Source organism: Pavona decussata, unplaced genomic scaffold (assembly GCF_977016875.1).
Source record: "Pavona decussata unplaced genomic scaffold, jaPavDecu1.1 SCAFFOLD_158, whole genome shotgun sequence".
Classification (NCBI taxonomy): domain Eukaryota; kingdom Metazoa; phylum Cnidaria; class Anthozoa; order Scleractinia; family Agariciidae; genus Pavona; species Pavona decussata.
This window is the reverse complement of record NW_028145570.1, coordinates 423,946-445,818: the sequence shown is the minus strand read 5'-3', so window position 1 is coordinate 445,818 and position 21,873 is coordinate 423,946. Positions and strand designations below refer to the sequence as shown.

Below are 21,873 nucleotides of genomic sequence, written 5' to 3'. Positions count from 1 at the left end.
TGTAGAATGAGGAAATCTAAATTGCGGTAACATCTCTCAAAATAATTACTCTTGATTATTCGGCAGTAGTCGGTTCGAAAGCTACTTTTAGAATGAAAAATTTTTAAATTTAACATTCAAATTGAAAATCTCTTGGGGGGCATCCTTTTGGAACTATTCGGGTTACTCTTCGTCCGGTTTAGAAATAACAGAATTTGCGGAGTAAAAATTTCTAAAAGAGTCGATATTCTGAAAACAGCCCAATACATCTACGCGCGCCTTTGTAAGTAAGTAAGGCGTAACATCAAGCGAACTTCACACCCCCTTTAACTGCAGTTAGTGGGCTATTTTCTCAATATTCTGACAGCTGACACGTACAAAGACGAGAAATTATTTATTCTTGACATCTCAGGGCTTTGCGAGGCGCAAGACGTCGCTGAAACTCCGAAAGGAATCTCCAATTCAAGGGTCCGTGGAGGAGACCCTGGCGCCCCACGTACTATTTTCCCGCCAAAACGTTTAAAACGAATACACAATCTGCGTAACTATTCCGAATAAACTACATTAAGTTTATCCCGTTCATTCTGCCATCGGGAGCAGAATAAACGGAATATGAACTATTCCGTTCATTCCGAAAACAAAATAGGTCCCGAAAGAGAACGATTACTGAATATCCTATTCCTATTACGAAGTAGTCCTAAAAGAACGCGCCCTTGGTGAATGGAGAGTGGCCAGTACGAAATTTACTTACTTAGACAATTTTCACCTCCACAACAGCGGCAACACTGGCGCACTGTTGATACAGCGAATAACACTAACACTAACTGTGCTTTCATAATACAAAACTCTACAACATTCTCCTCATGCAAGAATTATAAATAAGTATATGTTATGGAGGTTAGCTTCTAAGAAACTGTGGTGTTGCGTAAGTATTTGGTTAGTTAATAAGGTAATTTGATCATCGTAAAGAGTTTTTAGAGCTGGCTAAATTCCCTTATCAACGCTGTTGATAGGACGAACTATAAATTATATAAACTATTTTTTTCGATAAATAGCCGAAGATGAGATGTAGATCTAGAGCATTCTCACGCCACAAGTTTCGCTTTAATAATTTAGTTGCTCACTAAAGCGTCTCGTAGAATCTTTGTAGCTGGCAACATCGGGCCTAGCAAAGAAAAATAAAAAAAATTGGACTAAGTTGTTATCACATGCAGCAGGCTATGAAAATAAACCAAATACAGCAGTAAACTCATTAAAGACTCAAAGAAAAAACATGCTAGCATTGCCAGGCGCGGGAAAATCCTGCAACCGGCGTCAAGCGCGGGAAAACAGGTTTTGAGTTTGCTCCTTCGACTGAGCTCCTAATTGGTTAAACAAGCAACGTGTTTTCTGTGAATGGTAGAGCTGGTTACAGCACGTTGCACGATTTTCTTTAACCAATTAAGATCATTAGCAGGGAACGTCAAAGTCCATGCTTTTGAATCGAAATAGATAAGTCAAAGAGGGCATCGTACCTTGAGTGTAATGATTGCGGCAAGAAATTGGCGCAGTCTTGTGGGTCATCATTATCTGGAAAAACAGCATAAGATTAATAAGATTTGCTTAAATGTAAAGAATTCAAGGATGATGAGTGACACTTTTTCCCCCAGTTCTAATGACTATCAAAGTAGACGTTCTAACAAATTTGCAACAGTGATACTCGGAGGAACCTAAACACGCACCATTAATAATCACAACTCGGCATTCTCATAAGGAATAGTAACGTGAATGGAATTCGTCAAGCTAGGAACCAGGAAATCAGGAACCTAAAAACGCACCATTAATAATCACAACTCGGCATTCTCATAAGGAATAACAACGCGAATGGAATTCGTCAAGCTGGCCTTGGAGTCACAAGGCAAGACTTTCCAAGGTGCTGATAAAGAACGGCTGTTTTGGTACCAGCATAATCTTTGCTTGCTGCTGTATTGGGAATGCATTATATGAGAATAAATCAATACATCAGCGTTTGTTCACCGTTTCCTTAGCCTAGAGCTGCAGCATTGGAAATTATTGCAAATAAAGATGTATTGGCGTGTCCAATTTACATCACCGCGTCGATTGTGACGCCCAATTTTCACCAGGAGAGACTACCGTATTTACTCGAATAAGCGCCGCCCCCGAATAAGCGCTGCCCTTAATTAAGCGCCGCACACGGAGCGGAGTGGTTAATAAGCGCCGCCCCCGAATAAGCGCCGCAGCTCCGGTGCGGCGCTTATTCGTGTATTTCCATAAAATAATAAAAATACACTGTAATCCCTGCAACGCAATTCTAAGCCAGCAATGGGAATTTATTTTCATCAATAGTGATGTTTTTCATTTCGAAGTGAGTATATCTTGATACTCGTTCATTTTGTTCTCTCTTCAAAATGTTCGTGTTTTTCAGTTTTTGCGTGAAGACTGTAAACTTTGCCGGTACGACAAGCCCAACCTCCCTCTTCCTCTTCCCTGTAACTGTTGCAGTAAGGAGATTGTCAGCGTTTGCTGTACTCATAAAGTAAATTAATTTCTACAATCAAAATGTTTTGTCTTTGTGGTATGAGCCTTTTAAATAAGCGCCGCCCTCGAATAAGCGCCGCAGAGGAGACACAAAAAATTAAATAAGCGCCGCCGCGCTTATTCGAGTAAATACGGTACCTTCCTGTTACAAAGAGGTTTGAATAGTTGAAAAAGTTACACTACAATCTCGAGCTACCATCTGAGCAACTTATACGAAATTCGATATCTAAAACTAATATTAATTTTCACACCATCAACTGTCATGAGCCAATTTCTAGAATGAAACCTACACCTGTCTGGCTTTTTGTTTTTTTCATTATCACGGCAGCATAACTCTTTAAGGGGGGACCAAATTAACTATATATCAAAACTTGCTACTAAGGGATATTTGCAGTGTTTTGTGCCACTAGATTGGTGAAAAGTACAGGGCTGTTTTAAATTGTTTCTCTCCATATTGCTGAAATAATTTTTTAAATAGGCTCATCAGTATGTTTCAAATGGTATAATACACAAAGGCATAGCGTCCGCATTTACTGATTTGGAAAAATTCAGTTCGCCCTTAGCGTAAGGCGGACGGGAGGGTTAATAATCAGATAGTCGAGTTTCGGGCCTTCCCTTTCGCGTGCTGCGCTCAGGAGAACGAGAAAACACCCACTTAAACCGTTACTTTCAGCAAGCCATTATTTTAAATCTTTACAACACCACTACTTTCAACACTTTCTTACGTCTAAAGGTCTTGCCATAAAATATTAGAAAGTTGATCTTCTCACACTTCAGTGGATAGACACAAGCTCACCTTGAAGCAAGAAGAGGAAAAAAACGACCTGAGATCACCGCCTACGACATTTTCAATGAACCGTCTCAAGGGAAGAATGTGTGATGTTGGTGCAGTCCTGACGAAAAAAAGAAAAGGCAATCAATCGTCATTCTCGGGTTTTTTTTTTTTTTTTTTTCAAAGTGTGGCTATTTATGTGGTACTTATTTGTAAGGAGAAACGGGGCCTGCTCCATCTATTCAAAGTTAAGTTAAATTGCAACATGTGTTTTATTTTACTCATGAATTTAGCATGGCTAGACAAACTATATGTAGGTTATGTACCGACCGGGAGGTCCGTAGAGGCTAAAACTATGCCCGCGGTCTGGCGTAAGGTCCTCGGCCGCTTGCGCTAAACCGCTAGCACAGCTATCCCATACAGTAAATGAACTGTTTATTTTTTCTAAATTCTATTCTATAAATGTGATTTTGCACTTTCTATTCTATTCTGTGAGTGAAATGTCGCACGTCAGTCACGCTGAAGCTTGGCAAGATTTTCTTCATCTGGCAGTAGACATGCACCCTTCTCACACTCTATTGACCCTGATAACCTGCAGCTGCATTGTTTTTAAGGGCTGGCAACATTGTTCTGTTGTTCGTTCTTTCGTCCTCTCGACCAACCATGTAAGACACTGCAAATGGTGCATCTACAGACAAACAAGTGAAATTCGACCGGGATCAGCCATCCTTACAGTGTTCATCTTCAAGCTGAGTACAGTTTTGCCCCGTTTGAGGGAGACCACTGTTCTCCTTTGCTTCTTTTTGTAACCTGTCATCATGTCGAATACATAAGTTAGCCGCCCGCCCCTCCCCCCGCGGGATGTGTATCCGCTAAGTTTACAAGAGCTTACCAGAGTGTCAGGAAGTCCTCGACCATATGATGGAGACGGTGGGGCCTGGGAAGAACAACATGTTTCGTTTCCTTGGGCAAGGCTGTAAAATAAAGTAACTAACGATTAATGATGACTGTCTTCAACCTCTCCTAGGTTCAACAGCAATTTGGGGAAATCTACTGGTCGTTGTGAGTACAGTTACACAAGATGACTGCTTTGTGCCTGCACTCAATCACTCAGCGGAGTAGTTCGGTCACAGTTTGGGGATTCACGTATGTCAACAGATATTGTCCGCTTCTGAGGAGAAGAGATTGATATAGTCCTGTTTATGATCAGAGTTTTAGGGGAAGGTAGCAGGTTCTTATTGCGTTACCTGTTGGCGGCTCTTTGTAGAAGTACAGAACAGGATGCAAAAAGTTGGAGTTGTGAGCATCGGATGGTTCTCCTGTGGCACGAGAGGAATGAAAAGTGTCCTTTCTGAAAACGGAAAGAACAAAATCAGTTTACAACAATTTTAAAAACCCCGTGCATGGGAATAATGTAGAGCGGTTTTCAACAAATGACTGTGATGATTATTTTTCGCGTCTGTATCACGCTAAGAATGTTCTCAATCAATTTGAAGTGAAACCATGCTCGCGCGCACATTCCCGCGCTTGGCATTATTCACCTCGAGTTCTGATTGGTTGATTGTGATGGTTATTTCGCGTTTGAAAAGTAATGTGATTGGTTAAAATAATCGCACGCACTTTTTCGCGCTTGACTTCATTCACCTCTTGTTCTGATTGGTTGATTGTGATGGTTATTTCGCGTTTGAAAAGTAATGTGATTGGTTAAAATAATCGCACGCACTTTTTCGCGCTTGACTTCATTCACCTCGAGTTCTGATTGGTTGATTGTGTTGTTTTGGTTTTACAGTACTCGACCAATGAAAATGAGAACTGCTCTACACCACACAACAGTGGTATACTGTATACAGTCTACATCTTCAAACACAGATCCGTAGCCGCATTTTTCATTCCTAACAAAATTTCTTTGTCAAAAGCGTAAAATGCTCACCGTTGGATTGCTAATACGTCCAAAGATTGTGTTAAATAAAAGCAGCGTAAAATTGTTCCAAAGATGCTTATTAAGAAAATGTCAGTGAAAATTGCTGTCGACATATGTAGTTGATTCTTAAATCTCTTAAGATGCTGTTTGAAAGCTCCTTGTGGCCTTTGGTGTCAGCAAATTTCAACAACTCGATTTTATCTCTTTTACCGTGGTCACGCTTGAGCAAAACCAGTAGGCCATTTCTGAGTTGCTGTGAACCTCATTATGAAAAAATTTAATGCCTCTTATTTTCAAAGGGACAAAAAAACCGCTTAGCGTGCGAATTAAGACCAGCTAATATTTTTGGAAACGAATATATGGTTTATTAACAGAGTTGATAACTAAAGGTAAATTGGCCACTGTAAAGAGATTCGAGTGCTGACGTTTTGAGGGTTAGCCCTTCGTCAGAGAGAATCCAATAAACAAAGCAAACACCAGCTCGTAAATTCCGAGGATGGGGTTCTGTTCCCTAAGATTTTCTGCAGCTTAAAAGATTCAGCTAAAGGAGCTAAACTGATCAAATTGCAGCGTAAACAAAAAGGTCCGTAAGCTAGCAGCCCGCCCCTCTTCCTCACTCACCCAGCTCCTGAAAAGTCCTTGCCGTATTCCATGTTCACAACTATCATTGGGCCAGCCGGGCGACCAGTGTACTCTACAAACAGGAAGGATATATACACTGAATTTCTACGCATTTAAAACTCGCGTTTTTACTTCATGTTATTTTATTGCCTACCAAATACAAAGCTGAATTTCGCCACCGCAAAACGTTTGTCTGAAACTTCGTTTGACGCGCACCTTCCAGTCTACGATCATACCCTCCCCCCCTACACCGCATCCTCTAAAAGAGGCGCCTGATCGCAGGTTACGTACATTCTGCCAAAATTTCGTTTAACTTAGCGAAATACTTATTACAATTCTTTGAACGAGTGTTTAGAAGTTGGTCCAGTGCGCTGTAAGTTCTGCAAAATTTCGTCGAAAACCTTTCACTAAAATCTAGGGTTGATTTCGTCCAAAGCCAGAGTTTTAAGCGTTACCTTCAAATTTATGAACAAGTCTAATGGGAAACTCTTCAAAGTATTCCACGTCTCCATTTTCACCTAAAGAAGAAAGAGACATGTCAAAGAATGGTTTTCTTTTTATCTAAAATGAATCAAGGTAAAAAAAAAGGACAATGTCAATGCAAAATGCCACATGTAATAATTATACAGGAATTACTACATGTTACTTCACAACAAAAATAACTCACGTAAAATCATGACCTCTCCCAGTACACCAAACATTTGATAAATACCCTGAAAACATCATAACCATAAACAGATTAGACAAACAAGAGTAAGATGTCAAAAGACGTTTTTCACCAACACTCAAGGTACGTGTAATAAACAACACTTATCAGCACTGAGACACACGAACCATCCCCGTGGTATGGCCAATACAGTACGCATGCGCACAACCATATCACCCGGGCAGTGGCAGCCATGGACAGCTGTTGTTTACGTGTATTAATAACGCGTCATTCCGGCCAAAGGTGGCCTGTTACATATACAGCAGAAGTTTAACCCCTTTTCCGCCCCCAGGATGGCAAGCCGGTGCACAGAAACCCAACATGAAGTGACCAGGAATCTCCCCGCGGATTGGATGTTAGTGCTCAAGATGCCAAATGTGAAGTGACTAGGTTTATTACTACTCCACTCTGGATGGGGCGCTACGTTGTCCACAGGATACCCAGCATTCAAAGCCTAGTAGTATCCTTACACTCCGCTTGGAGGGGATGCTAATCAATCACAGGGTTAACCCTCAGTATTTTGTTAGCTTTTCCAAACGGCCCGTCGGTACCAATGTAGTAACCTGGTTGAATTAATGAAAACTTGGTTGCATCAGTTAAGTTGAGTAATCCAAAATGTTTTCTTCTTGAGCCAATTCAAAGTTTTTCCCAACTAACCGCTTTATTCAGTTTGGAATATGGTTCCTGTCTTCGACTGAGAACGTTTTCCTTGAAAAGGCTACCTTTGCCAAGTTTTATATTCCGTGCGTACGACAAAATTTGTCAAGTTTTTGACTTGTTCAAAAACTGTCGCTCCAGCTTTTAACAAGTGGAAGTTTTCGAGAAACTTGTCAAAGGTTAGGAAACTTGCTAATGAACAAGCTGCCTGAGGAGGAAAGACAGCAGTGGCCGACCACTATCAAATCAAAGTCACGAACAAACGACTGGTACACCATGCATAATACGCCTCCAAAAATATATTTAACAGGGAAGCTTTAATTGTTAATGAAACATCACTTTAAACTAACCGAGGCTTCATTGATTCTTTTGATGATGACATTAACGACCTCTGTGATGGGTACAGTGATGTGAGGCCACGTGACCTTGTGATTACGCCACTCCAATACATGGTGAAGTGCACGAGCTGTAAAAAGAACCAAACCAATGGTTTGAAAACAACGTACAGTTGGGATTTCCGCCTACTCTTGAAAACTACAATTTATCTTTCCCGTTAACAAATAGACGACAGTTTTCTTTAGTCTATAGTCTTGTAGACCTTAAAATGACGTCATGAAATGTTCAAAACACAAGTAGAACCACGAGCCGGAGGCGAGTGGTATCACTGCCAAGTTTTGAACATTTTATGGCGTCATTTTATCTTCTATAAGAGTATTGACCATAGAAAACTGCCATCGATTTGTTTTTTACAACAACATGGAAAAAGTACGAGCGGAATTGGTTTTATTTTCCGCCGAGAAAGCGCGCGCATTACATCTGACGTCATTTTTATTGTCTGTACTCTTACACCATTTTTTAAAAATAAGTGCTAGTGAGCAGCCCACAGCAACGAATCTTGTTAACTTGTTTTATTATCCGACCGGTTTCGTGTGATAACTACACACTTCGTCAGGGATTGAACAAGATAGTTTGGGGAACTTATTTTATACCTAAATTTTACAGTACAAATGACGTTCCACTAGGGTGTGAACAGCAAAAACACCCACAGACATACGCGCAGGATGTTACAAAAATCCTGCCGCTAGGTGTGTAATGTATAATTTTGGGGCTCACGGATTTAACGTTAAATCCGTGAGCCCCAAAATTATACATTACCGTTGCCTTTTTCCCCCTTCTTCCTTCACTTGTCAGCTCACATCTCTTAAAAGAGAAGCAAAGCTAAGCATCAAAAAGAAAACTCTAAAGTACCTGTGTAACGGTAGCCATGAATGAATCCTCCCGCTGACTTGCGGAAGTCGACCGAGTGGGTGTTGGTACCAGCTGTGGGTGAATTGTTAAAACAGCATTACTAGCAATGATCTTATTAACTTATGTATAGGTGTAAAATTAAGGATGCTGGAGGCATTTATTCCCATACTAAGCTCTCGACACAAACAACACACAATTCACTTTTGGCACAAAGAGAAGTTTATAAAGAATGCGAAATACACGTACACTACCAACGATATGCTTAATAAACCTCTCTTCCATCCTCCTGACAAAAACCATCCAAGGTGGGTGGGAAGAAACAAGACAATTCGATACTAAACAAACGTGTATGCTCGAAATCCAGTTGATGCGAAATGAAACTCAAAACCGCAATCAGAACATGGAACCTTCCACAAGAGGGCGTAAGTTGCACAATGAATTATCAATCCCTTTGAGCATGTGCTTGCCCAAACCAAAGGTCAAACATTAAATGTGAGGAATTAATAAAAGAGAAGAAGTTACTAAGTTTCATCAAACAAATAAACGGAGCAAAAATATCAACTAAGTAGAGGGTTTACAATTCCAAATTGGAATTGATTCAAGGAACAAAATTAATGAGAAATAATTCAAATGCTCGGGGTGTAACAAACCTATTGTTGTATTTCAGATAGATTTTTGTTGTTTCTGCTCAGATTCACCTGCGTGTTCCCATGTGGCCTTGAATTCCTTCAGGAAACGTTGCTCCAATGTTTTTTCCACTGCTTTTCACTTCGTTTTGTGATAACACGAAAATCTCTCCCATAACCATAGCTTTAATTATGAATTTGTGATACAAATTAAATAGTATGCAGATGAAAAAAAGGCAGGAAAACGAAATCGAGGGTACAAAAGGTTGGTTATGTCTATATGTCAAGCTATAATTTCAAGTACCGTGTAATTTGGTTTTTTGAAGAATGGAGGATGGATCTAGATCGGTATGCGTCTCCGTTCTTTAGCAAGCAAGCAAGCAAGTTGTATTTGGTACTTCAACTACGCCAAACATAACCACTAAAACTTACCAAAATAAAGTCCAGGGACAGTTGATGATTCATAGTCTGCTTTGATAGCTGGGTACTTCTTGGATCGCTTTCCTTTACATGGTTTTGGTTTGGTGGAATTGTCAAACACAGAGAAGTCAAACTGCCAGATCATAAAAAGAAAATTACATTTTATTTATTTGACATATTAAACAATGTTGGAGGGGTTTTCATTTGAGTGTCGAAAGTAATTTTGCGTTTGCTTTGGTTTTGCATTACTTCGCTTTGTGATTGGTTAATAAAACTCGCGCCACTTTCTCAACCAATGGGAATCCAAACCAATCGTGTTTTCGCCGCACACGTTTTCCCGTGCTTGGTGCCAGTTACGTGTATTTCAGTGTCTGATTGGCTCGTTGCGTTGTTTGCATCTGTTGTGATTGGCCAGAGTAATTACTTTGGTTTTGGTTTGACGACATTCAATTGGAAACCGCTCTATCATGCAAGAAAAGCACTTTTCTTTTCTAAAGGAAACTGTGTTAATTCAATTCTCACGTAAACAAAAAAAAAATGTACCTTAAAACCCAAGCATCTGATAATGCGATCGTAAGGTTCCCTCACTGCAAAGTTGTCAGCTACAACAGATGACATTTATAGAAATAAATTTATATTTAGATAGATAAATAAGCAGGGATGTCACTAATAAATGCCAGCTACAGGCAAATTTCACTGCCTGAAATTTCAATAGAACAGAAATGCTTGACGCTAATTTGAAAGATTCACAGTCCAAAAGAGCTGACTGGGTTTATTAATGAGGCTTCTGATGTTTTTCTTAGCTATGTCAACCTGTATGATTCTTAAAACCTGTTTCAAGAACATAAAGTTAGAATATAATTATTACTAGTTTTCTCATTCATACAACCACTAAACTCTATAGAAACATTTTAGTTGCAAAACTCATTTGTTACTTTGGCAAAGATCCTGCTAGCTAAAAGCGATGTAGAACGGAACGGGAGTGGAACCCTAGGGCAACAATTTTAAGCACAGATGTTTGTGAGACATGGAAAAGAGGAGAAAATTTAATTTTTGGTTTCTTGCTTGTTTTATTATTTCTGTCATGTCAAATAGATGGTCAAATTTGTCAAAAGACAATGCATTCACCTTCTGGTTGCCATCTCTGTCTTAATAACTTCAGCGGGTAAGTTCAGTAATTACTGATGTCCAGGCAGACAGGTCTTTTTTACAGGTCACAAGTACAGGTCAAAGTTGTACTGGTATAGAACCAAGATTGTTAGCGTGCCCAAGTTCTGAATTAGCTTTTTAGTATGGGGTTAGGGGAAGGAGACCCTGTTTAGCTTGTTTACGTACAATTATCACAGTGACCTGTAGTTGTGACCTGTGATCTGTAAAAGAAACCTGCTATCTCCAGACCTAGGCTGTCCATTTATTAATTAAAAGTCACCACCTGTTAGGGAATGCTTGCTGTATTGTGGACATTGATTTTCTAATGCAGGTATAATGTTGGCAAATGGGAAATAAAGACATCTGCATGCAGACTAAAATCAAGAAGAGCATTTTAAAATATCTTACGAGCTTTTCCACTCGCTGAAACTGGCTGATCAGCTGTAACTACATTCTCTCCGCTGCCATCAAAAGCATCAACATAAAGCTTGCCATCATCTCTCTTGATCACTGCAATTTCCTCAATAGGAGCCTCTGCAAGAAACAACGTACAATATTACAAACTAGTGGCTGAAAATATTTATTAACATTATAATATGAAAGAGAAATGACAAATATCAGTGAGTGAATCGTTTATAAATGACCTACCCAACAATGCATCAAGAGATTTCAGTTGATAGGTGTCCAATATGCCATTATTTATAGCTCTGTTGAAAAAAGAAAATTTGAGAGCCCTTGTATCAAAAAACATCATTCCCCAATTTATTATTGAGTTTGGAGTTTCCAGAAACAATTTACTGTCAAGAAAACTGTCTAAAGATGCAAACACATTAATTAAGGGTGAGTGAGGCCTTGCCAGGGTTATATAAATGTGTAGGTTAATTCATGATTGAATGAAACCACTATGGTTTCATGCACTTACAGCTATATCTGGTGGTATGTACCAGTGGTTTCGGCATAATGCACCCAAATGCGAGCAACTCTTTTACGACTGAATCAACTGTAGGGATACTAAGTAACCAGAAAGTGATTCTTAAGCTTTATTAGAAGAATCAATTAGGTCCTGGTTAAGTTGTTCAAAGTGCAGATAACTTTATCCAGTGGAAAAATTGCTATCCAGTGAATAAAATGTGCTCCAAACAGTACTCTTTATCTGCTGGATAGTGATTTATCAGATAAATAAAATTATCCGCTCTTTGAACAACCAGGGCCAGATCTAAAAATAGTGGGTCTTGACAACCTGCGAGCCAGCGAGCCATGCAAGGCAGACGTGCAAGGCACTCAGGTTAGCCTAAAAAACACTCCAGTTAGCCTAAAAAGCACTCCGGTTAGCCTAAATAACACTCAGGTTAGCTTAAATAGCTCCCCTGTTAGCTGAACGGTTAGCATTTATGTTGGGGGTTGTTCATGCCTCGCATGTTTTGTTCATGCCTCGCACGTCTGCCTAGCATGGCTCGCACATTGGCCACACTCAAATATAGCTACCTCAAATCACCCACATAGTGAGTTTCCCATGATAGACGAACTCTTGATCTGTTATGAAAGAAAAAAAATTCTTGTTTATATCCAATTGAGAAAATGATTGATAGTCACATGATTTTAAAATCAGAGTTTTGATTACAATTCTCTATAATTGTTTGTTCATTTGGTAAGAAAGAAACTTTTCCCCACATTGACTTTCTCCATGGAACCATGGATGTAAATGGCCACATGCAAACACAATGGGGGGGGGGGGGGTGTGGGGTGGGGTAATCTGTGATGAGCTACGCTGTAGCATAATGTTAATAACAACAGCATTGTAAATAACAATAATAATACAGTCGACTCCCGATAACTCGAATCCTCGCTAACTCAAACCTCGTGCTAACTCGAACCAATTTTCCTTTCCTTTCAGGTCATTTTCTATATAATTTTACCCCCGATAACTCGAACCTTTTTCAATTTCCCTTGAAGGTTCGAGTTATCGGGAGTCGACTGCATATCCTTTTTCCAAGAAGAGCTTTTCAGGATCAATCAAAACAAACAGCACAGAAACAAATATTTCAAATAAAACATCACATGGTTAAAAATCCCAGCTGGCAGGAGGCGGGGCCAGCTAGCTATTTACAAATGTTCCCAAGAATTTGGGGCTACCAAGGAACAACTCCAGATAGTGGTCAGTGGATTACAAGGCTGATACTCTTTCAACCATGCATATCTCTATCAATGTGGCGGTGGCCCAGGTTCAAGTGCTGGTGTTGATGCTTAAATTATATGTAATAATATAAGTTACAGTTGTACATCTGCTGTTGGCTCTGTCTCCAGTTTTTCCTTCTTCCTCAGAAAACCAACAGTCTGAATTAATTCAATCAAGAACTCAAGGGCAACATGCATCAGTTGTGAGACTCTTAAGTGTCACCATATCTAATCAATTCAAGAAAAGCCAGTTTAATTTAGTCAATATTTAATCCTGGAAAGGGTGATGAGAAGAGCAGAAATTGTTGCTTCAGCATGGTAGATTTGCTTTCACCCTTTTGTATGCAATGAAGCATATAATGGTCCCTGTGTTCCTGCTCTAACAAAAACCCTGAGTGTATATATAAATTAATGTGCGCTAATAGTACTAGAAATACGTGACTCGCAAAACCTCGCGAAGCTGGGGCTGGGTGGAAAGCTCTCTTTACTCGTATTGTAGCATCAGAGGAGGAGCATAGCAACTATTTTGATGAGCATGGTCTTTTCGAGGTTCCACAGGCTAGTTTCATTTGCGGTTGAAAATCTATTTCTGACGAGACGAAATGTACAACGTACGTGAAGCGCTGTCGTGTTTGATGAATTTATTTCCCACAGAAAATTATTTTACGGCGGTCACAAAACGTGTAATTTCTTCAATGCAATCTTTCCCAAAAAAAGATTTCTGGAAGAAAGAGAAAAGATTCTGGAGAGATAGTTCTGTATCCAGTGAATATTAATGAACATTGCAGTTGAAATTGGATCCGGCACGCAAACTTTCCCGATGTATGCAAATTTTGCTCCAGACGACGCCAGACAGTCTGACGTCATTCATACTTTGTTTTTCACTGTTGCTAGGCAACAGTGCGGACACCTTCAACGAAATATATATAATTATATATATAAATATATTTTTCGCTCGAATTCACGTGGCTTAGCTCCGCTCGGGCCGGCTCGGCCTGACAAATTTATTAACCTCGCTACGCTCGGGCCTTCGGCCCTCGCTTCGCGAGGAATTAAAATAGGTAAATAAATATGTGCACCAACAAACCTCGCAAACATATGGATTAAATTAGTTGCTCCCATTATGCTGTCAGCTGTCTCAAAAGCTGAATTCCCTGAAGGAATAATCAAAGCATTCAATTGAGAATTAAAAACAGCAAGTAAAAACAAAATTGTTACAACACTTACAAGTCCCTTACAATAATGCATGTATATATTGGGCTATCCTAAGATCCCGCTACCTCTTAAACTATTGTTCCCTTTATGGTGCATCATTGACCTCTCAATACAATGCCATGTAATTGAGAGGGTCTTTGATGTGCCCTAATTCTATTTAGTATATATATACAGATATAATAGTATTTATTTCAAGACTCAGTTGCTGGATTTGGGTAAATTGGGGAGCAGCATGCATCCCCCAAATGTTATGGCCAACTAACGGTTGGTGAATTGTCAGCCAAGTACAGTAATAATTATTTACCAACGACAACAACATCCTGTTGAATGACGATTTTAATATTTACAGACTGTACTCCTGGTCAAGTTATACTGATATCTGTTTGAAAATACTGCAAATTGACTAACTGCAAATCACTATTTTAACAATATTAATCTTTCATGTGCCAATTACTGTTGCCACCACAAGCAAACTTTATTATTCTAACAACTTCTTGACAAATATTTTTAAAATCTTCTCGATCACCTCTGGCTTGAGTTGGCGACCAATCTAATTAATGTAAGAAATCTATGTTGGAGGCGGAATTTCAAGTTCCATGTTTGCAATACTTGACATTCTGCTTTCTATAATTATATTGTTAAACACTGAATTTGGCATTTGATAATTGCCTCACCTCTCCCTATGATTAGCACTGTTTGTCCTTCATAGTCATCAGGGTTTGTTGAAATTTCAGAGTAGGGCTAAGGGATTAAATTAACAGTTAACTTTTGAAACCTTCTCAAATTGAGTTAAGTTGTAAACTACTTAATAGCTTAGCCACCAGTAACAAGTAATGTAATAATTTTATGCTAACAACTAAAAGTACTGTGAGAAAGATGTACTTTTAATGACATGCCATTGGGCACTTTAAACCTTGGCAAGTTTAATTGAAGAAGATTAACATCCTTCATCTTGTTGGTCTCATGGATTGGCTTTTGGTCATTGGGCAGGCCTACAATGGCATGCTAACATTTGCAGAATGATCGACTAGTACTGACAAGAACAAACTTTGACTTGACTAATACAAAAACAGACCCATGCATTCTATTCTACACAATTTTGTTACATTTGTTTTAAAAATATTATTCATAACAAGTCAGGATGACAAATCATAGAGTGGCATCATTTTCATCTGCTAACAGTATAATGTTTGAATGTGAATATATGAAACATACATTCATTTATCCCATGCCATACAGCCAATCAGGAAGCTAGAAACCTGTTGCATATTCTGCGGTATGCAATGGGTAGTATTCCACGAATGAATCCCAGTGTTCCTCATGGCCTATTTTTGATCAAAATTATGCACTTTCAAGGAATTTTGCCAATCTGTTGAATATTTCTTCACTGATTGTATTTGCTGTTAAAGCATTAAAGAGTGACATTTTGTGTTAATTCAATCAACGAGTGGCATGGGATAAATTAGCTATGGCATTTGCTTTCTCGTGGTATATACCATGAATATTCCACGAGTGACTTGATTTTTCTTAGTATAAGGCTTATGTGTATACTAAGAAAAATCAAGTCACTCGTGGGATATTTCACAGTATACCACAAGAAAGCATTGCATAACTAGTATATATTCAATATAATTTTTCATACCTCTGTGAGCTCATAGCCTTTGAACTTTTTTGGGAGATTTTCAACTGATATACCAGTGCTAACAGAAGAGAATAGAAAAAGACATTTAGAAAGTAACCTTGTGTGTTCTTTGACAACAGAACTCCCTTCCATATATGGCCAAAGTATACTCTGTGTAGTCGAAACTTTTAACTCATTAAATGAGTGCTAGAGGCTGATAAACCCTTGAATTGGAAGGAAAAATAATAATTAATTTTGAATTAAATCTTTGGCACCTGGGTGAGAAATTTCTTTATTACCAAATAGACAAATTACTTTCTCAGCTTAATATTACAGTACTGGAAATACAGTACTCACTCTAGCGTCCACCTCAAGTAAACATGCTCTCTCAAACAGGTGCCTGCCTCAAATAAGCATCCCCTCATTTGCCCTGTCCCCTCCCATTCTGTTATTTGATTTATTTATTTATTTTATTTTATTATCATTTTTTTTTTGAGGCCATAGAATGAGACAACAAAGTTTCAGTATTAGCCTGCAACAACAAATGCGTTTTTGGCCTTTGTTTTACCTGCTGCGAAAAGAGCACATGAAAAGGCATCTACTCTCACCGGCTTGTTGACTATAGTTTTCAGTTGGTCATACTTGTGAATTAATTATTATTTTGCTCTTAGCAACATCATCACAAAATTAATATGTATGTACATGAAGGAAATGTGCCACTGTTGGAACTATCCATACTTTGAATATTAATACTCATTAAGTTCACGTTCATACACAAATGTTATAAGTCTTATAAATTAGAAAGATAAATGACCATCTGGCCACGATTTGGGAAAAAGTAAATGAGCTCCCCCTGGAATAAATGCCCCCTCCAGCAAACCATACAAGACTTAACCTTTTAAGCCTCAATATCAACATACATAATCCTGATCTCCCTAAGTTGTTCTCCTTATTATTCTTGCGGAACTGTTAAAAATCAACACCTTTTGTCTCGGTGATCATGCATGTCCTTTTTTCTCATAAGCCGAATGCTTGATCAGGTTGTGATATTACAAGGAGAAATTACATGGTTGTCACTATTAAGTGCTACATGCATATACAACACTGTACCTCATGATAACATTCTTGCATGTGTAAGTGGTGCCATTTTGATCCTTCAGTTGGAAGAGTTCCTCTTCGCCTTCTTCGTTTCTTGATACAAGCGTGATATTTGTGTTATACTGGACTTTTAACTTAAGTTTGGAGGCATAATCATTTAAATATTTCACCTAATAAATAAAAATTATATTTCCAAGAATTAGCCATTTCATTTGATAGAAAATAATGTTCCTGTACTTTCAAGAAGAAAGCAGTGTGAAGTGTGACCCTCATATGAAATTTATCATTGGTACAACAGTAGATGTCAAAATTGGTCTTCAATCAATCATCGATCTTTGTTTGCCCATAAAAGCTAAATATGGTAGCTAGCTGGAAAATTAAACATGAGGGGTCCTGGAGTTAAAGTGTGCCATTCAAAATAACATTAATTTTTTTCTTTTAACAAAAAGAGGTATGTATGTGTGTGGGAGGGACTATGGGCCCATTTTTCATTTGCCCCTATAACTTACTAGGCCTGAAACCTATTTTACAGTAGGTGCACAATATTTCTCATCAAACATTTTGTATTTGTTAATTTTGAAAGCTAAATTCAATTTTTTTTTTAATTTTGGGCAACATATTGGCAAGTTTGAATTAAATTGTAACACCAACCACTGAAAAATCGATTTAAAATATAGTTTTATCAGACCCATAAAGTTCTCAGGTCTGTGGAAAAACTGCCCCCCCCCCCCCTCCTGGATCTGGCCACCACCTGGCAGTTGATGCTTACTTATTCCCTCACGATGCATAATAATATATTACAACTTCACATATGGAAAGGAGGCAAATGGTCGCAAATAAAACACTAAATACACCTTACTTTGAATTGGCATGGCCTACAAGGGAGGGGATCATGAGAAATAAAAGCTTACCAGTGAGTCAGCAGGAGGGAAAAACTCTTTGGAATATAGTGTCATGAGGAGGGACTCATCATCACTGAGAAGGGAGTTCCAGTCATGGCGCATGTTAAATTCTTTATTAGTTTTTCCTGAAAGATCAAAGTATTTGTTAATATTTAGCAAAATTTAAAGAAAGGTTATTGATTACAGTGTAGTAATCATTCATAAGTCAAAGAGAAAATGGTTAAGGCATAAAAATGAGAATTATAGGGGAGGGGAGGAGAGAAGAGGAGAGGGGAGGGGGGGAAAGGATTGGAAAGGAGAGGAGAGGCAAGGAGAGGATTGGAGAGGAGAGGGGAGGGAAGGAGAGAAACACATTACTTATTTTGCACGATACATTCATCACATAAAAAAAAATACCACATATATATCCGTCTGCTATTGTATCTTAAATTTCCAAAGACAAGAAATTTATGATTAGATGTCTGCTTTACATGAATGCTGCATTTAAATCTAGCATACCTGTATGCCTCTTATTGATAGATATTAACTTTCTGTGCCTGGGATATTTCACATAAAAAGCACCTGAAAAAATAACAAGTATATGCAGCAGTCATACAAAAGATTCTCACAATAATTAATAGCATAGCCCTGAGGGATTCATGAAGGTTCCCACATAGGCTGGGCGTATTGGTGAATGGAGAAAGAGGTAGCTAGGAGATCACCTGTATTCATAGACATAATGAATCAATCCTTGCATGCTTAATTTTTCCTCATAAGTACTCTAAATGTCGGCGTGATTTGTTGGCTTATTAGCAATGGCCTATTTAGCCCCCTCCATCCCCTCCCTGATCACCCACACCCACAACCATAAACTCACTCCTCCTATATCTCAAAATGATCTAAGTTGACCCAATCCCCCCCCCAACCCCAAATATTGACTTTCCAACAGAATCAACCCATTTCTTTTTCAGTTTTTGTAAACATCTGTAACAGCTGATACATGAAAATGCACCCTGGAACCGTAACACAAACTTGAAAACATAATTTGTGGGGAAATTTTGGGTCAAAAGCTCAGTTGAATGTAGAGGAAAAGAGGAATTGAATAACATCAAAAGGTACTTTTGTCTGGATTTGTTCCATATCTGGGAGACTCCCGGATAATCTAGGAGAGCCAGAACATGTGACTATTGTTGTATTTGTGATGGAAAAATTAAATCAGGCTGGCTTTCAACCCTTTAACCGATAGTTACTACCATTTATCGTCTCCTGGAAATATCATTTCTTGTTTTCATAGAATGAGGGAAATGATCACTGAGGTTAAAACAAAAGAAAAACAAATTGTCAGTGAGGAGAATATGATGCTGATATTGCAGAGATGTCAACGGAACCTCTTGAGATTTTTCTTTTGCGAACACCCCCTCCCCCTCCCTCCCTCCCACGTGCCCACTGCTATTATCATATCCACTCTTGCCTCCCAAAATGTCCAAAAGTTTGTGTATTTTCAGGAAATGTTGTGGTAAAATCAATTACTCTTATCAAAAAAAAGATTATCAGTCGCTTTCATCCAGGAGATTTGGTGACCCAAATGGGAGTACAGCATATGCATTCTGTATCTTCAGGAGCAATTCTCAGATAATCCAGAAGAGTTGAAGGCTTAATGATCGCTGAAGTTTTGGCCAGAACGTTGGGTTTTTAAAAACATTTGATTTTTTATACGTATACATATTTTTAACCAGAGAAACGTTTTAACTACAGTGTCAGAGTTGGGTATATTTGATACTATGGTTTAATTCAAAGGTTAAAAATCTGTCATACTGCAGAACAGATTTTTAACCATTATACAGGCGAGGCCAAATTATATATTATTCCCTATTGCCACGCCAACAAATTGCAGTTCTTTCACTGGTCATCAAATTATATCCTTGTTTGTTATCTGCATGCAGAGGTGGTAGATATTCAACAGGACGTGATAAAACAGATGTCCAGGTGTGTATGGCAAGTGGACAGCTGTTTCCATCCACCAACCCAAAATAAAAATTGGTATCATAAATAATATCTAAATAATTATTATTTGGGTCAGATAATTTTTTGTTCAGTGTATATAAAGGGAAAAAATGCAAATTATAACATTCTACAATAATTTAAATATCATTCTCTACAAAGCAAAATTGATTTGAACCATAATAGAACAACGAGAATGCACCTGCTAGGTTAAAATGTTGCTTTCTTTCATTCCCTGAAATAATTTCAGGTTTAAGATATTGGCTGGTAATTAAAAAATATTTTCCAATGTTTGTCCAAGGAATGAGTTCATAAAGGTTAGCTATTCTGCACCCGAGAAAGATACAAAATCCTTTTAAAATGCTCTGAAATACTACACGGTTTATTTGCAGAAAGGTGAATGGATAATTATGCAAATCCCAAGAAGCAATATTTGCATAGGCTTCAAATCACTTGCTCTAATATAGAGCGAGGCGACACTTTCCATTATTAAAAATTAAAACTTCTTTCAAAAAATTGCTACAGCTTCAAAGTTTCAATTATTTAGAATTTGTCTTCGAAAAACCCACTAGAAACCCTTGACTAACACGCATCATACACGAAATTGTCGCCTCAAGCTAGTGTGAAAAGTGCGATTACGTTTATCAGGGATCATGTTGCAATTACGTTGATGGATCAAATTCAAAACGTCTCGTTTATCTAAACTGGAGGGGAAAACAGCTTTTATGGAGTTCTGATATGTCGGAAATTAGTAACGTATTGAATGGCGTAAAAATACGTCTTGTCGCCCCGCTGAAATCTGCAATTGTTGTCGATTACACGGTAACGACAGTCATTATGATCATGAATCACCACAGCTGTTTTTTTGTGAAGTTAAGAATCGAAATCAAAACTTTTATACCACTGCTAATGACGACGGCGAACATCCACTTTAGCCTACAATTTCGACTACAATACTATCGCAAGTATTCAGTAATTCATTAAACGCAGTTTAACGATATTGAGCATCGAGAAACTCTTATACGTAAATTACCAACTTAAACAGCTAATTTCCTCTCGGATGCCTCTTTCGGTGGCGGGATTCAGTTGTTTGGATTCACTGAACAGACTAAAAATTAGTTTCGAAAACTTGCAATTATATTTGTATCGAACTCGACTACATCCGCATACCGAAAAGACGGCGAGCTACAGAGATATCAAACGCATGATAGCGCTAAAACGGGGCCTAAACTGTATTTTAAAGACCTGAGAAACTTTAAGGTGTAAAGAAATTAAGCTCTTACCCGCCAAACGATCTCGCTCGAAAATTATGTAATCTCGGCCAGCTCTCTCGAGGAAGAAACCAAGTTGAAGTCCTGAAGCAAACAAAAACAGCGCAACAAGTGAGCGGATATAAACGAAATTTTGAGTTAAAATCTTCCTTTCACACAGATTTTAAAACGTACCTCCAGGTCCTGCTCCCACCACGCAATATTCGTGGTAAACTTTCGTAGTCGCCATAGACAACAAGCTTGCACATACGACCAAAACAATGATCGCAGAGACCAAGCGGGTGATCATGGTCATGATGAACCTCCACAGAAACCAAAATAAACAACACGAGTGTTCCCTGAGAAGGGAAGTTCACACTGTCAGCGCATATTGCTCTGTGCAAGAATATACAAGCGAAGCGCTGCCACGTTAGGTTTACCAAGCTGGATCATGATTGGCTGTCGAACATAATCGATTATGAATAGCTTTGTAATGGGACTGTATCGGACAAGGTCACGCCATCCGTTGGACTTCTCAGGCATCAAACGTGAACCCCGCTGAGACGCATCGTTGGAAATTTTAAAAATTGAATTGATAGGTCTTTATATGACTCCTAGATTATAAAAATATTCCAAAGCGCCTAACACAACGCTTACCTGTATCTAAAACCACTCGCTCTTCCGAGTTCGGTTTCTTAAGTGGATACTTCTGAAAACGCAGTATCGGAGGGATTTGGTGTCATCAGTTTAAAAAGGCCCAAAACATTTTTCTTGAAAGAAACCTAAAAATTATCGTCCAGTTTTGCAACGCTGGTGTACTTAAGCTGTCGATGAAGGTCTCTAGCCAAAGATGAACTCGAGTCGGAATGGTTTGTACTTGAATAAAAATTTAGGCGAACCGTTGTATTTTCGCTTGCACTGATGCCCTAAAACAGAATATATTGTTGCAACATTTTTACTGGAAAAGATCAAAATTCCCCGTAAAACGTCCTTTT

The 21,873-nt window shown here is 38.6% G+C and overlaps 1 protein-coding gene across 2 annotated transcripts; it reads right to left on the bottom strand.

Annotated features, from left to right (window-relative positions):
- Positions 1 to 358: 358 nt before the first annotated feature.
- LOC146464987 (FAD-dependent oxidoreductase domain-containing protein 2-like) lies at positions 359 to 21,332 on the bottom strand. Of its 2 annotated transcripts, XR_014868398.1 has the most exons (24): positions 21,074 to 21,332; positions 20,912 to 20,983; positions 18,147 to 18,209; positions 17,658 to 17,773; positions 16,759 to 16,916; positions 15,670 to 15,727; positions 14,702 to 14,768; positions 13,900 to 13,966; positions 12,123 to 12,170; positions 11,286 to 11,344; positions 11,046 to 11,171; positions 10,032 to 10,090; positions 9,501 to 9,621; positions 8,443 to 8,514; positions 7,545 to 7,660; positions 6,499 to 6,544; positions 6,287 to 6,349; positions 5,832 to 5,904; positions 4,537 to 4,640; positions 4,182 to 4,263; positions 3,314 to 3,410; positions 1,494 to 1,548; positions 793 to 1,144; positions 359 to 654 (listed from the first exon to the last, which is right to left on the bottom strand). XR_014868398.1 is itself a non-coding variant. In XM_085129103.1 (23 exons), exons 1-23 carry the CDS (start codon positions 21,192 to 21,194, stop codon positions 1,092 to 1,094), a joined length of 1,896 nt encoding a protein of 631 aa, XP_084985229.1. In that variant the 5' UTR covers positions 21,195 to 21,332; the 3' UTR covers positions 359 to 1,091. The 2 variants fall into 2 exon arrangements, 1 of the variants encoding a protein (XP_084985229.1); XM_085129103.1 differs by having other exon boundaries at positions 359 to 1,144.
- Between the last annotated feature and the right edge of the window lie 541 nt (positions 21,333 to 21,873).